The following is a 17,796-nucleotide window of genomic DNA, read 5'->3' as shown; positions in this document are numbered from 1 at the left end:
CAGGGTTGCATGACTTCATCAGCGTTCTGCTTCAGCGCTGGGGAGCTCCACTTCATGCATAAACATGAGCTGTCACTATCAAAGTGAGGACGAAAGAGCCCCACACCACCACTGCCAGATAAAATTGGGTCTGCGGACGCATGGTGCAGTATGTGTATGTGTGAATTGGAAGGGTTTAAGGAATGTGGGGCACGAATGGATGGTGCCACTGTGCACGGTTTAGGCTTTGAGTTGCAGTGGGTCAACACACAGCACAGCTCCAGTGAGCTCAATGAGCAAACAGAGTCACACTCCAAATAGAGGAAGATACTCTGAGGCATTTCTGTTGGGGACTATGAAATAAAATGGGCTTTTGATACACTTGCATTGTTAACACAGGGTGATTCTAAACATGTCTGGCATTAAAGTAGTCTGTACAACTTATGCGCTGTATTTTCCAAGTCTTCTGAAGCCATATGATAGCTTTGTATGAGGAATAATAGTCACATTTGTTCGGTCATAGATGTTGAAGTTATTGATGACATGGCAAACACCATTATCATTACATATTTACGTAATTAGATGTGTCATTATGGTACATCTTGTTTTTCTTTTTGGCACAGTTCGAATGCTTCTAAAATTTTTAAAGTGAAACTGTGCACTACAGAGTACAGTGCACTTCATTTAAATTTCATGAAGGCATTTTAGTGTTTTCCATGTTTTAAAGGTATGAATTGTTCAGGAGGAGAGAACCTGTCTTCATCTATAAAACACTTGCGGAAAGCTGGGCTAATGCCTACTCACTGCTAATCAAATGTCTTTGCCTAGCTTCTTTTCCATAAGTGAACTGACTGACTGTTTTTCAGCTTGTTACTTAACAATTAAGGGATTGTAGACGTTGGTGTTGCTGTAGCTTAATGGTTAGGTTTATGGCGTTACGTTGGTAAAACAACGTTCGTATCTCAATCCTCATCTCTCTAATCCAGTTCATTTGGTTCATACAACTAAAGCTAGGGCAGATTTTTACATCGCATAACGTTACTATCTTCTAATGAATGCAGCCGAATAGCGGGGACATCACTTTTAAAAATGTACCATGGTACTTTGGGCATGTAAGATAGTGCCCTAGCAGGGTGCAAACAATGCAAATGTCATAGGGTTGATTCCCAGGGATATGTAAATCTTGAACGCTCTGTTAAAGGCTTTGAATAACAAAAGGTGCCTTTGGCATCTACCAAATGTATAAATGTCAATGGAGTAAACAGGTATTGCCATGTGATACCATCACTGTACCACTGTACTATTTTGTAAGGGATTTCAAATGCATCATTTGAAATTTTACTGACATTTGGGCTGCTTTCATCTTTATCAAATAAGACTAAATCCACATATATATATATATATATATATATATATATATATATATGTTAATCATGATAAATAATCAAAACCAGTCTAAGGATGTGCTAAACTACAGTCCAAGGGCTACATGCTACAATTAAATAACTTTTTAGGAGGTTTGTGTAAACCTGTACACACTAATGTGTGAGCGCCCTCTGATGGTACACCAAGACATTTCTCATTAAAAAAAATGAATGCCTTTATAATCCCTGTCAGATTAGCATATTCACGTTTAAAGGTGCTTCCAGCAACTTTTTTGGTAGTGTCATCTTGAATTTACAGTGACACCTAGCGGTGTGGATGCAGCATCATTCAAAATCAATAGTTTTTAGTTACAGATGCCTTTCTAGAAATTCCCTGTTCACAATCAGCCATGATTAATTGAACTCAAGAGTAAAAGTGTCCAATAACAGGACGTTATTGTGATTAGGCGAGTAGCATTCGGCTGGTCATGTGATTCTAAAATGGCAGCCCTCAGTAAGGAGACTGAGCACACATTTAAGTAGCTTTATCTGACCATTTCAAACCTGTAATATCAGATAAGATAACCATATAGGATGATTTATGTGAGGAATTATGAATTACATATTCAGTACTGCATTTGAAAGTAGGCATCCTGATAACTGGCCATGTTACTCAATGTACTTGTGTGGTGATTTCGCTTAACTACTACAAAGGAAAAGATTCAATTAGAAACTTCAAAGCAAACTAAGCTGAATAGAAGACGAGGATCTTCTGATATACAAAGGTGTGCAACAACTGAGAGTTCATTAATGCCGCTTTAATGACAATTTGTTTTGATGTCTCAAGAGTCAGTCGCCACTGAGATTTTAGTGCCAAGATACTTCTTAAAATGCAGATCACTGATTAATCGTTTTAGATCTCAATGTGTAAATGTAATCTATTAATATCTGCTTAGGCTGTAATGCCGTTTGAAGCTGTAAATCAAATCAACATGAAATCTTACACTTAACAGGAGTATTTCTGGTTCAAAACTAATGTAAAAATAAATTGTGTTTACATGAATGCACTACTAATGGACGTCCATGAGGGCAAAGATGTTCCAAAGAGTTTAAGGCAGAAATATACATCTTGTATTTTTGTTTTAGCACCTATATAATTTATTCTATACAAATATGTATAGTTAAAAATATTTTTTTCAAATAGTGGACATTTTTGCATTTCCCCCCTCATTTTGTATTTAATTATGAGGTTCAAATACATTTTGGTGACTTTTTATGCACTAAATTGTGCTGGATTAGCTTGTCTGCTGGTATATTAACCAGCACGCTTTTTGATAAACTGAAAATATACTACAATGTTGTCAAATTGTTGTTTGGTAGTCTTTTTGAATATATGTTCAATATTCTGCGACAATGAACGCTGCTGCCTGCTTTCTCCTCCGTCTCTCCTGCTCTTTTCGCGCCATATTTACTATCCAGCTGGATGCCGTTGGCCTCACTAATTTAGCGCGGTAAAATTTGACGTTGGAGATTCGGTTTGGCAGATGTAAGGGACCGTCTGAAAACTCCAGACACTACGCTAAAACATAGGAGACGTCCACTCATTCGTTCAATTCACGTGCAAGTTATACATGAATACAAATGTGTAAAATAAATGTTCACATTCATAATGTTCTTATAACGTCCCAGAGGACAGACAGACATACTACAGGTGAGATTATTAAAAATGATAAATTATATAAGTACAGTAATCAATTTTAGAGGATAGAAGGACTTACTACTTAATCACTAAAATTCTAAAAACAAAATCTTACAGCTTTTTAAATTAGGAAATATACTTTTGGTGAATTTTAGTGATTTTTTTCTATAGAATAATTGTGATGATACTCTAATAATATCACCTGTAGTTTGTCTGTCTGTCCTATGGGAAGTTATAAGAACATTATGAATGTGAAAGTGTATTTTACATTTTTTTTTTCACGTGAATTGAATGAATGAGTGGACGTCTCCTGTGTTTTAGTGTAGTGAGTGGAGTTTTCAGACGGTCCCTTACATCTGCAAAACCGAATGTCCGAACGTCAAACTGACTTTCCCGCGCTCACAGATTTTGCTGTGAGTGCATAACGTCAGTTGCTGCACATGTAACTCCTGTAAAGGTTGATATTAATGAATACATTATTCACAATTTATTTTTGACATTTACCCTTTTTCTGGTATCCTTCGCGTGACAGAATCAAACCAGGTTTACGCGGCTTTACGTGGTCATGACAGGAGTTGAACATTTTTATAAAACTAGTTTTTACAAACTGAAGAATAAGTTGAACAATCATTTAACCCATACTGCATTAAAGCAAAACAAAACAAAGAAACGGTGCAAATATTTAGGGTAGCAGGTTTAAAATTTTATTTATAATATGATACAAGAATAGTTTGTGCAAGAAATGGATGGGAACCTGGACCTGTACAATATTAACAAAAAATGTAATTTTCAATGCAATCTCATGGCACAACGCATCACTGAGTTTGGCCGTGATTGTGTCAAAGGATACATCCTATCATGATATATATATTTTTTTACACAACATTTCAGCTTGTATACATTTATTGGTTGTATCAGGGTATAAATGAATATAAAGTGCAAAAAACAATAACACTTAAAGTGAAGGCATGGCCCTGAAGTGCTGTATGTGACAGATGTGTGCGCCGCTGTACATGTGTGTGTACTCATGTGTGACTATCCATATACAATATGGCAATATGGATAGACGTCTAAACACACACACACACACACACACCTGCACACCGGTATGCAGACACACACACACAGTGAATATGGCCTAGGCTGGACTGGTGTCATTAAATTCAACTCCTTCCCAGCTTGTTGACGAGTTCAACAGCATTCGCCATTTGCAATACATTTCAGTCTGTGCATTAAGTTGAGTTATACAAATATAATTAATATGAACAGCTGAAAAAACAAGCTAACGTCTAAATTTCCCCTTTTTACATTTAAAAATAGACATTATTTGTATATATCGCTCCTTCTGCCTCAGTAAAATAGCACCACAGGGTTGCACCTTTCAAGCGTAAAAATATGAAAATACCTGAAAGTAGAACTGAGCGTTGTCTGACTTTGGAAGAATAAGGCATTCTCGAGATTTTTTTAAGGATTAGAAAAATACATAAGCACTGTTAGTTGACTAGATTACATTTTTTTTTATTATATAGTACATATATGATTTACCTTCCGATTTGTATATTTTTCATGTTTACTTTTCGTATGTATTCTTCTCGCAAAGTTTTATCGTGAAGACATTTTTTTTTTTCTATAGCAAGTGCGTGTAGCATCACAGTTGCGGTTGATTACTCTTTCGAGAGAATGCATGTCGGCATCCGTCTCCTGCTGTCCAGTTCATGTTTTGGTGACGACCCTCTGGCTAGTTCTGCTGAGAGCCCTGGTGAAACGGGGAGAAAAGCGCTTTAATGATTAGTTTTACATTTATTACAAACACAGTGTAAACAGTAATCCTGTGAATCTCAAGAAACCTGTCAAGAAAATGTCATGGACCTATTTTGCAAAGATTTTTTTACCTCCCAATTCTCATTACCGTAACACAAAACAAGGTATATCATAGTAGCAGTACTCTCTTGGTGCTACCTTTCATTTTCACTGACGTTAATCAAAATAAAAAACTGTTATAGTAATGATAATCATAATTGAAAACTGTCCTGAAAAGGTTTAAATGAAGGCTTTATTTACTTTTGGCAAAATATACTATCATATTGTTATTTTGCATTGATTTGGGGTTAAATATGACCAGGACATTTTCTTGTGAAGTTTTGCAAAAATCAACCAATCATGCTCATTTAGTGTGGCTAACCGAGTTAGTTCTCTTGCGTTTCCAGCAGTCAGGGTTGAGTCGTTTCTGCTCCTCCGCTAGAGCTTTCGCCTCCATGGTGTACATTCTCCTCTCCTCGTTCTTCATCTTCTTCCATTTATCGCCAAGAATCACGCTGATGGCTCTGCAGAGAGATGATAAAACAAATCCACATTTACGACGGACTTGCGCATTAGTGCTTTTAAGTCAAACCTGGATCTGGATGTTACACAACTTTCCCAGGCCAAATAAGTATTTATTTTAATATTAAGTGTAAAACTTTATTTTGCAAGCCTAACTTTGTGTTTAGATTTAAATCTGGTTTATACTTGAAGTGCCCGCACAAGCAAGAGGGTTCGTATGCAGAAAGTGACTTCATCGAGGCAGTCGTTCACATACTAATTTTTGTATTTTGGCCAGAAACATTACCGTGGCGGTAACAAACCTCGGTACTCAAGGAGGCGGTAGATTTACATTCAAAAGTTTGAGTCATAAAACTGGATATCTTATTATTGTGTTGTCAGTCAATTCAAATATTTAATTGTGATTAATCGCATGAATTTTAGTTTTTAATCACGATTAATTGCAAATTAATTTAAAATGTTTTTATAGTTAATCGTGATAAATTGCATGATTCTCCATAGTAAACTGTGATTAAGCGCAGTTGGCACACAGCCAACCGCAATTAATCGCGATTTTACAAAGTTAATCGCAATTAATCACATATTTTACACAGCTAACCGGAACTAATCAAGATTGCACACCACCAACCGCAATCAATCGAGGTCTTACATAGCTAATCGAAATTAATCGCACATTTTACACAGCTAACCGCAGATTGTACACAGCTAACCGCAACTAGTCACAGATTTTACATAGCCAATTGCAATTAAGCGCAGGTTTCACATAGCTAATCACAATTAATCGCAGAGATTACACAGATAAGTGCAAGTAAGCGCAAATTTTACACAGGTAAGCGCAATTAATCGCATATTTTACACAGCTAACCGCAACTAATCACAGATTTCACATAGCTAATCGCAGATTCACACAGCTAATTGCAATTAATCGCAGAGTTTACACAGATAAGCGCAGTTAACTGCAGATTATACACAGCTAAACGCAATTAATTGCAGTCTACACAGTTAAGCGCAATTAATTGCAGATTTTACACAGCTAAGTGCAATTAATCGCATATTCTACACAGCTAACCACAACAAATCACAGATTTCATACAGCTAATCGCAAGTAATCGCAGATTTACACAGATACGCGCAATTAATTGCAGATTATACACAGCTAAATGCAATTAATCGCAGAGTTTACACAGTTAAGCGCAATTAATCGCAGATTTTGAAAGTGCTGAAAATTGACTATAGGCTATATACTTTTCCTATTAAAATGCATTTGTTTTCTTGTTAGGTGAGAGGTTGACTAAATGAAAAAACTAAATATGTCCCCATAGGTTTAGGATTCGTTAAATCTAATGTGAAATTTGGAAAACACGTTAAATATTTGGCATAAAACATAGATTTTGTAAGCCTAATCTTGTGCCTGGATTTAAACCTGGTTCCGTCAAGTTCCGTCATCGCGGCAGTCGTGCCAAAACCGGATGTCTTATTTTTAGTGCTTACAGATAATTCAAATATTTTATCACGATTAATCGCACAATTGTTTATACTTAATCGCAATTAATCAAAAAATTTTCATAGTTAATCGTGATTAATTGCTTTCTTATATATTTAATCCCGATAAATCGCAGATTTTGAAAGTGCTGAAAATGGACTCTATAGGCTATATACTTCTTTTCTGTTAAATTCATTTATTTTCTTTTTAGGTGAGAGGTTGACTAAATGAAAGAACTACAGTAAATAATTCCCCATAGGTTTAGGAAAAAAAAAAATTATTAACGCGTTAAACATTTCAAATTAATTGTTAATGCATTCATTTTGACAGCTCGAGTTATTCTGTAAGTTGCTATGAATATACTGACTAACTTTCTTGCTCATCAATAATATATTTTTAACTGTTTCTCTACCATGATAGTAGTTGACTTGAGCTGAAAACTAACCGTAGAAGCGGAGAGTTCACACTAATGTCCGCTATAGCGCCCCTTGTGGCAACGTTGGAAATGCAACGCATACTTGCGTTGTGTTAGAAATTGCAGTCTGACGGTCGAGCTTGCGTAGCTAAAAGTGACTCCATTCAAATACTTGCATAGTAACTTATTCACCTAAGAACAGTCGTTGGTTTTCTCTTCTTCATGTCAATATTACTGTTTGATTAATACAGTTGGTGACTCCCTAATAAGTCATTATTAGTTTCCCTATGGCCTCAATTAACATTTGTTAATTAATGGCACATCCACACACCTGTTGTCCTTGCCAGGGTACATTTGAGTGTATTCCACTCTGTACTTCTTGGCAAATAGCATGAAGGCATTCATTGGCCGCTTGCACTTTGTGGGCGTGGCTCCAGAGCTCCCTGATGCATGGCTGCGCTGCGATTTGCTGCTGGGGGAGTGTTGGGAGGAGCCACAGGCCTCGAAGTTTGTCACAGTCGGGACTCACAGCACCCCCGCTGGACTGGGAGGCCCGGCGCTGGCGTGCCATACTGCTCAAAACGTACACAGCGGACGAGTCCAGAGGAGTGAAGTCATAACTGTGTGTGGGGGCGAGAAAACAGGCAAGACATTAAACACTAAGTTTAAACACAATACATGCATGTACAGGTTAAACAAACAGTATAAACGTTGTGAAATGTGAGCCGGACATGTTTTCGTGAGATTGACACGTAAATTTAAATTGGTTCGTACCTTCTAAAAGTGTCAAAAACGACTGAATCATCACAGTTGATGGCGTCACGGTGTCCCGGCGGAAGACACAAGTCTCCAACCTGCACATCATAGCAGGGAATACCATGCTGCACAACGGTAAGGCTCGGATAAAAGGAAGACCACCCTAAAACACACATACATACAGTCTACATTCATAGAGACCCTTGTTTTGTAGCATTTTTTGTAATGTTAATTATGCATATGTTATTTAATTTTGGTTTATACTACATATAAAAAAGCTGCAGTCCTATTACCTTTATTTTTCACAAAAAATGGATGGTCCAAACGGCACTCAGCAGTCAGAAGCCCTGCTTCAGTGGAACCGGGGTCAAAGGTTAATTTCAGGACAGATTGACCGAAAGACACAGTCTCCTCAAAGGCCAAGAGCTTTAGACCCTCTGAGCCGAAACTCTTAAAAACAAACAAAAACTTTTGGTTCGATTTATGTTGATACTTGCCGCGTTCCTTCATAGCTGTGCTACATCCATGTCTCTAGTATCAAGCTCATGTGTGCAACGATACCTTCTTTGGGTTTGACTGGGTTCCTGCCTCGTCATCAGAGTCTTCATCAGAGTCCAGCACATCTTCTGCATCCTGCCACTCCACGTTCACACCTTTGTGGAAGCGTAGACGCGTTCCTGAAAAAAGAAAACATATTCATGATTTTTTTGTGTCACCGTTCACCTTCGTTGTATTGAGCAAAGACGCAATGAAAGTGAATGACGATATTACTTAGTACACGTGACTAAAAGTCCTCCAGGCAGAGGGTGTGAACACCAAATTTCTCTCTGAGGCCTCAATGGCCCTCCCGTGACCCCGAGACATGCCTGTTTTCCCCTTTTTCTCCCGAAGCTCTGCATTAGACTCCTCTACTCCATTGATAAAATGGCTTTCTCCTAATATCAGCTGTTTCCTATTAAGTTTCCATGTTTCTTGAGACCTCTCATTTCTAATTTCATACCTTTCGCTTGTCTTAAGTGTATGTTTGTGTCTTTACCTTTCAGAAAACAGTGCCAGGCTGTCGAGGGCCAGGAATGAGACCATCCGAGCTCATCATCATCGGATAGAGAGGACATACAGAAAATTCCTGATTCCGACTCACTGCTAGCCTGTAACATGCACATATATGCCACTGAGAGATACTTCAAGAAAGTTGCATTTCACTTTATAATCAAAAGAAATTAGATTTTCATTTAAGTAAATTAATCCTAGTTTTAAGATCATTAAGAGCATTTTTTTGCATTGTGACATTCATTTGATAACAATTAAAGTAATGTTCTAGGTTCAATACAAGTTGAGTTCAACCGACAGTATTTGAGGCATAACGTTGATTGTCAAAACACAAAATAAAAGTGCTTTTACAGTAAGGTACTTACAATGGAAGTGAATGGGGCCAGCCCAAAAACATTCAAATACACTCCGTTTTAAAAGTATAGACACAAGACGTAAACGATATACATGTTAATATGATTGTAGCGTGATAAAACCACTTACTAACCTTATCTGTGTCATGATGTCATGTTGTCATGACAACAAAGTTGTAATATTAATTTTAGATAAGGTTAGTAAGCGATTTTATCACGCTACAATCATATTAACATGTTTAATGTTTACATCTTGTCTATACTTTTAAAACGGAGTGTATTTGAATGTTTTTGGTCTGGCCCCATTCACTTCCATTGTAAGTGCCTTATTGACATTATTATACACATAATATCTTCCATATCCGTTTTGAAATAAAACAAAATGTAGCAATTATTTGCCTTGGTAAATTATTCAGTAAAACCTTACCTTATAAGAAAATGCATTCGGAAAATTACGTTTTAGAAAAATGACCTAAATTCAATTTTCCAGTTTTCTGTAACTCATCTGTAAGCTGTTATTTCCTGAAATGTCCACGGATGATTGTGTAAAGGCTATTCAATATTGACACTTAGTTTTATATGGGGACGTGGGGTAAGTTTCTCCCTGATTTGTCAAACTGACATGCTGGTAAAAAGCCAGTGAGTCTGTCCAACCTGTGAACCCTTTAACTTTCCATGTTCATCAAGTTATTCAAGTGTCTGAAGTGGATGTTGGCCAAGAGAAGATGCCAGAAATGGTAAAACGCGCTTCACTTCAGATGCGTCTGGACCGATGCATGTTTTTCTCAAGCATTGTATGCTGTTGAGTGATTATTTAGCCATGTTTTTGATGTGTTTTGGTTAAGAAAATGAGAAAAGTACCTCCCACATTCCAGAACATATTTTGCAGAGGGACAAATATACATAATGTGAATGATTGTCCATATTTTTTATCCAAGAGTGTAATGTAGGATTTCAGGCTCGCTGATATCGCCAGTTCTGTTGTATTTTGCCAGATATTCCAATCAATTTCTTCTAATAATCCCAGATACAGTATATGATCATGTGTAATATTTCCTGCATAATTAATCAGCACTGCCATAAATGTTCTAATAGGTCAGATGCTTTGTGCAAATGCAGACGACACACCCATGGCTGTGATTTCTCATCAATTAAGTCCCATGCAAATCGACAGTAATAACATACAGACACACGTCCGGTAAACTTTTCCCGTCCGAACAGGGCTTTTCCGTCCCTTTACTGTATATCCCTTAAAATCACCATAATAACAATAATCCTTCCACAAAATGCCATATTTACTATACTATTATTTATCATCTGAACAGTCGCATCCTCTCACCCCACCTGTTATCTTTACTCCCCCTGCTGGTGACTTTTATGGTGAGTTTTTTTTAGATTTTCATTTTTCTTCTCTTCAATTTTAGATTTGAGAAGGGAGAATGAGAAACGAAAAAAACAGAAAAGGCTAGAATTCTCCTTTTTTTTTTTAAAAAATATCAATTTGGGGGTCTGGGTATCTCGGCGAGAATTTATGCAGACTACCATTCCTGGAGTCATGAGTTTGGCCCGGTTGCTAGGGAGGGAAGTGTCACATGGGGTAACCTCCTCGTGGTGATGATTAGTGGTTCTCGCTCTCAATGGGGCGTGTGGTAAGTTGTGTGTGGATTGCGGAGAGTAGCATGAGTCTCCACATGCTGTGAGTCTCCGTGGTGTCATGTACAACGAGTCACGTGATAAGATGTGTGGATTGACGGTCTCAGAAGTGGAGGCAACTGAGACTCGTCCTCCGCCACCCGGATTGAGGTGAGTAACCGCGCCACCACGAGGACCTACTAAGTAGTGGGAATTGGACATTCCAAATTGGGGAAAAAATGGGCTAAATTTTTTTTTTTTATCAATTTGTGTATGCTTGTTTTTTACTTTTTTCATTATCTGTTTTTTTTTTATTATTTCAAAACGGAAATTAAAGGAACGGAAGATACACGGATTCTTAACGTAACCACGATTTTTTGTTAGTTTGCTTTTTTAGATAAAAGAGAGATGAGACGAGTCAATTCTTTTATTTTTGGAAATCAATATGTCGCAAATGCTAATAATTGATCTTAACTTGTATTGAACTGGAACACTCCCATATATTCTCAAGAATGTAATGTAAATACAATTCTCATTACTGTACAGCAGAAAAATGGCATATTATTTAAATTCTAAAGTATTTATACATCATGGTTGAATTTGTTGTATTGCCTTTAATTCATGTTGATTTAAATAAAACATTGGATTACAATAAATACTTCACTGTAATTACAGTAATGAGAATCACTATTGAAAATAACGGGACTTTGAAAGATCTCAAAAGTGCATCATGGTTAAGAGAATATGGGTGGGAAATTAAATATATTTTCGTGAAAATGCCACGAAACGGTCCTAAAAATAGCAAAATAAGAATTGTTTATAGTACAACATTTACACCTTAGCATTAGTGATTGGAAAGAGCGGCGGTCGTACCCTGGTGCGGCGGCGCTCTCTCATATGGCTGCGGGCGGGGCTGGGGGCGCTGCTGGAAGACAGAGGGGGTCTCGCGTAGGAATGTAAACTGCTACTGCTGGAGAAAATGTGGACTGGAGAAGACCTGCAGTGATGACACACACATCAGTATATCCAGTATAGAACCACTGACAGTAATTTACAGTATATATTCTAGCATTTTCTGACCGATTATGTGGGCCATTCTGGAGCAGAGGGCTTTGGGGGCTTGTGGCGATGTTTGCGAGCTCCGTCAGCCAGTTTGTATGATCTGATCTGGAGCTCCACCCCTCACCTGGCCCTTCCACATGTGACACGCCCGAGGCCATCTGGAACACACCTAGCGTTGACTGGTCATCCTGTACCTCTTGTAGCTCGGGTAGGTCATCTGTTCATTAAAAAAGAAGATAAAAGGGAAATAAGCTATCATTTAAATTATAAGGGTCAATTAAGTGACACTAGTTGTTTTTTTTTAGTTCTAATAGGTTATTCCAAAAAAAATTCTCTCCCCTTTTTTCCCAATTTGGAATGCCCAATTCCCAATGCGCTCTAAGTCCTCGCCCGGCTCAAAGTTGCCTCCGCGTCTGAGACCGTCAATCCGCGCATCTTATCATGTGGCTTGTTGCGCCTTACTGCGGAGATGTAGCGTGTGTGGAGGCTTCACGCCATCCACCGCGGCATCCACGCACAACACACCACGCGCCCCACCGCGATCGAACCACATTATAGCGATCACGAGGAGGTTACCCCATGTGACTCTACCCTCCCTAGCAACTGGGCCAATTTGGTTACTTAGGAGACCTGGCTGGAGTCACTCAGCACACTCTGGGATTCAAACTAACAAACTCCAGGGGTGGTAGCCAGCGTCTTTACCACAGAGCTACCCAGGCCCCCTGTTTTCATGACCACCACTAGATGGCGCCAAATACACGACACAGACTCAATGATGACTCAAATGACACAGAATGAAACTCATTCTGTGAAATCTCATTACTTAAATCATGCCTCCATGCTATGCAAACCTTTAATCATTGTTGTGTTTGCGCGTGTAATTAGTTCTTATGTACAATTCTTATGTTTTATTTGTTTGGAGATGTTTTTGGACACTATGATAAATTGTTTTTGTAATGCTATAACTTTTGATTGCTTTGTCGTATCAACACAATTGTTTTCTCAGCTACAGGTGACATAATTGGAAACAAAAGCAATCTTTATTTACACCCAGAGATATATAATGTCAAATAAGTTTTTTAAAAACATAATTTAGTTTTTCTTTTCCAGCAGTTTCTTAGGCAGAGAGTTTGAAAATATATCATAATCTATATCATTACAAAATTTGAAAAGTTTTCTTTATAATGATACCAAATACTTTACCCTCCTTGTTTGTTTGTTTTTTCCTTTATAAGCCATTTGGAGAATGCAACTGTAAAAGGAAATCTTTAAAAACCCTCTGAGCGAAAAGGGTTAATGCATAAATTGACTATTACACCACATGACATTTTTAATGTCATTAAATAATTTTTTTTATAAAATGTTTTAAACCAAATTGGATGCGAAGATTCCATTTCCATGCATTTTAAACTACTTTTGAAAAGATTTCTTAGTTTTATCGACTTGGATAGACCTTATTTGTCAATGACCCATAATTAGACATTTACAGCTCTTGAAACTAGTGATTATATCAGCTGTTTCGAGACTATCGCTTTCAATGGCCAACAACTGTATCTGCCTGGCCAGGTGCCAGTGGCCCTCTCAAGTCGAACACTGACTACCAGGCTGCTTCAAATGTTTTTAATTACAAAATTGTTGAGAAACAGTGTAATTACCGTACTCCATGTGGCTTTCGTTAGAAGGGTATCCAGGTGAGGAGGGCAGGTGCTCGTTGCATTTGAGCAGGTCGAAGGCCTCATCCATACCTGAGCTCTGTGTCTGAACTTCCTGAACTCTCTGAGGGACTGACTGTGTTTTCACTTCCCACACCATATTATGACATATCAGCTGGCCAGGCTGCAAATGCATGAGAACTCGTTAAAGCGAAAGTGAAATCGGTAGGTAAATTCCAATCCAGCTAATTCATTCTACTTTCGTTTTCATGTGTTTTGGTGAGGGTTATAGTTCTGGTGATATTGATCAAAGTTTGGACACACCTACTTATTCTTTATTTTCATAAAGAAATTCATACTATATTCTTCTACAAAACTTATTTCAAGCATTTCAGCATAAGCCATAAGATCAAAAGGTTTTTAAAGGTGCACTCAGTCATTTTTTAAAACAGGATTCATTTAATCCATGAATGAAAGTGTCCAATAACAGGGCAGTTACTGAGATTAAGAGAGTAGTATTCAGATGGTCATGTGATGCTAACATGGCTGCCCCCATGAGGAGCCCCTGCCCCATGTAGAATAAAAGACCTCTTATAAGGTTACTGATATGACTGAACGCTTCATCTCACAAGAGTGGTCATGATTTTATACATATGCTTCAAAATTACTATTAATTTATTTAGAAATAAAACTTTTTAAATGAGGAAAAAAATTAGTGAGTGCACCTTTAAGATCAAGAGAAACGTCCAAACATTTGAATGGAAGAATATAAAATATCAGTCTATAATTAAAAAGATTTTTGTATTTGTATCTATAATATATATATATATATATTGTAGTTTGCATTTGAATGAATGACTATGGGACAACAACAATACATGCTGGGACAACCCAATCTGTTCTGTTGGGTGTTGTGCAACATGTTCTTGGCAGCTGTTTAATCACATTTAGCACTCTTAACCCATGTGTGACCTTCGGGACATTTTTGTCTTTTTCATTATATTTTTTTATGTTTAGGGTGTTAATGCCAACAGCATACATTTTGCCAAAGGTGTGTATTTTTAAAGGAATTTTTATATTTCAACCTCAGTTTCTATAATACATCTATAATACACAGTGTACATAAAAATAGTTACACTCAGGACCTTCAGGACAAAAAAGTCCCCAATGAAACCCATTAAAACAATATTTGTATTATATATATATATATATATATATATATATATATATATATATATATATATATATATATATATATATATATATATATATATATATATATATATATATATATATTTTTTTTTATTATTATTTTTTTTATATTGCAATATTTGATTCCAGTGCCATTAATGCATAAAATCAATGATATTATGTTTTTATTCTGGAGCCCTGGCTTCAAAATTTAAATGTTTAATATTTTCCACCAGATGGCACCATTTTTCTCATGTTTAGCCTATGGAACAAATACATGCTTTTTCCCCATTTTCTGTTTGCTGTGTTATAGAGCACTGCAGGCTAACCGAATAAATGATGCAGCTAAAATTGTGTGTGTGTGTGTGTGTGTGTGTGTGTGTGTGTGTGTGTGTGTGTGTGTGTGTGTGTGTGTGTGTGTGTGAAAACAACAGTGGCATCATGTAAACGGCATTTAAATGGTTAAAATCCTGAGAATTTATGAATATTTCGTAGTTATGATCAGGACTGATGTTGGTTAAAAAAATTTACTAATTGAAAGTGGAAAATAATATTACTATATAAAATATTTATGGCAGTTTTTTGACGTGGACATTTTTGTCCTCTAATGTCCAGAGTTTTTTTAATCTGACACTGCACAAAAAATTATGATGCATCAAAATCAATGTTGTTGCTAATCCCAGAATGTGATAATCGGAAAAAAATTTCGTTTAGCATTTAGTTTATGGAAAATAATAAATTCTGTATGTTTTTCATTAAAAAAAAAAACAACAATGGCATTATGTAAACAAACTGGCATTTACAGGGTTAAATTCCTGAAACTGAATGAATATTTGGTAGTTATGATTAGGACTGACGTTGGTTAAAAGATTCACTCACTGAAAGTGGAAAATTATATTAATATATAATATAATTATGGCAGTTTATTGACGCGGACATTTTTGTCCTCAAAGGACCTCCGAGTATTTTTTTTTACTTGAAGCACAAGGGTTAAAAAACTAAAATATTCTCTGTACACTTGTATGCACTAAAACAGCGGTAGTTCTGCAGTAATAAATCGCACGTTATGTTTTGCGAATTCTGCGGCCCTGTTTTATACAGGTCACGTGACCTGCATTGCACGCAAGGCTTGTTTATAAACTTTCAGTGACTTCGCGCATGCGCAGCGGAGCTCATTCATTCATAACTGCGTAACAACAGGAGGTCAATAATAGCGTTAGAATGCGCCAGAAAATTCACCAAAGCTATCGATAATTACAGTTGGTAGACTATTTGACCATATTGATCGACGACGAGTCCGAATGTAACAGTGAAAAGCTTTATTTTAAGGCTTATTTGCTGGCTCGACTCTTTCTGTTTTCAACACAGGAAGGAAAATCATTTGTTTTCGTGTGTATTTGCGCAAAACACGTTTTTATGGGGACCACTTAGATGTTTTGGTTTAGATTTTATCGCGATAAATAAAGCAATCCGCTCAATACATGCAGACTAAAAAGAATATGAAGCCCTTTGTTCGAAAAACATCCCAAAAACTAATTAACATCGCGAGATTCAATAAAAACAAATCATATACAAGCCACCCAGCACTCATATATTTGATAAATGTCAAAATAATGGAAATAAACGCTTAAACTGACCTTAAATGTGGCCAGTGCGAGCTGTAAACAAAAGAATGTCAACAAGTTGAGACACGGTACATCGAGTCCTTCTTTTCACCCCATTGCAATGAATGGAGATCCATATTTCGTTTGGGTTGTAATAGAAAAGCGCAGCTTGATGTGAATTAACTGCTGTCGTAATTGTGTGATTGAGAATTACTTAACCACAAGCAAAACAACATCACATTAAAAAAAAAAAAGAATAATAAATGTGTCATTTTTAATCGAAATAATGAATGACAACCTTTTTGCTCCCCGCAAAAGCAATTGTCGCGGTCAGAAATAGTCAAGCAAAATAAAGTTATCTGACATTACTGTTTCGTTTCTTTGTAATATTCCAGCAACTTTTTTACTTACCAAACCTGACGCCATTACAGAGTATCTCTGGCATTCTCCAAGAAGGCGGGACTGGTTACTTTTAGATCTGGCCTCCTATTGGTGGACACTCACGTCAATATTGCGGGCTCGAAGCGCGATTGGATAGTTGCTTGGACACGGGTATGCATGGATGGGTTTGTTATTGTGTTCGTGATTGGTCAGTTTAGCATGTCCGTTACATCAACCGTGAATTCGATTGGATGTTAAAGCGTGTTCTTTGTCCCTCCCTCTTTGATTAATAGAGCTGTTGATTTCTGTTTGTCGCATGTAAACAAACATAAAATGAAAATTTTCTCGACATTTCTCTAATATTAACTGCTCACTTGAAGTGAACATTCGTTTAGCATAAACGCAGGTTAAGGACCAAATGATGTTATTGATGATATCGACGTTATGGAAATTCACATTCAAATGAGGAAGTTCAAGGTTTTAATGCAGTTTTTATGAGAAAGTTGCTTAGTAATGGGTGAGTTACTCTAAAAAAAGTACTTAGTTACTAACTACTAATTACATCTACATTGTAATTAGATTACTGTACTGTACTAATTACTCTGTCTGAAAAGTAATTGTATTACTTAATTACAATCTAAAACCCTGATCAACCTCGACCAGATAAAAATGTAAATGTTTAAATAAGAAAACATAAATTTTAACATTAGACATTAATTTTAGATTTTAAATTCACTATATTCATTTATATAGAATTGTTTTATAATCTGTATAGTATTTAACACAATTACATCAGAAGTAAATGTAATTAAATTACTGAAAAAGTATGAGTAATCCCTGACTTTCTTTCCCC

The 17,796-nt window shown here is 36.7% G+C and overlaps 2 protein-coding genes across 2 annotated transcripts in view; one reads left to right on the top strand and one right to left on the bottom strand.

Moving 5' to 3' along the window:
• Positions 1-3,731: 3,731 nt before the first annotated feature.
• On the bottom strand, positions 3,732-16,999 carry LOC127638479 (HMG box-containing protein 1-like). Its single transcript, XM_052120024.1, is given in 13 exon segments — positions 3,732-4,798; positions 5,225-5,366; positions 7,594-7,779; positions 7,781-7,882; positions 8,037-8,181; positions 8,312-8,468; positions 8,580-8,695; positions 9,055-9,166; positions 11,927-12,050; positions 12,134-12,332; positions 13,771-13,951; positions 16,596-16,616; positions 16,974-16,999. Coding segments are annotated over 13 exon segments (1,518 nt in total). The 5' UTR covers positions 16,989-16,999; the 3' UTR covers positions 3,732-4,780.
• A 247-nt stretch (positions 17,000-17,246) lies between these two features.
• Positions 17,247-17,796, top strand: part of LOC127638474 (coiled-coil domain-containing protein 34-like) — a 38,501-nt gene continuing 37,951 nt past the window's right edge. Inside the window, exon 1 of the mRNA XM_052120015.1 lies at positions 17,247-17,460. The gene's annotated coding sequence lies outside the window, so the exon portion shown is untranslated. The remainder of the gene's footprint in view (positions 17,461-17,796) is intronic.

The sequence above is a fragment of the Xyrauchen texanus genome, chromosome 46 (genome assembly GCF_025860055.1).
Source record: "Xyrauchen texanus isolate HMW12.3.18 chromosome 46, RBS_HiC_50CHRs, whole genome shotgun sequence".
In the NCBI taxonomy this organism is placed as follows: Eukaryota; Metazoa; Chordata; class Actinopteri; order Cypriniformes; family Catostomidae; genus Xyrauchen; species Xyrauchen texanus.
Note: the sequence above shows the minus strand (reverse complement) of the source record. Positions and strands in the feature narration are given on the sequence as shown.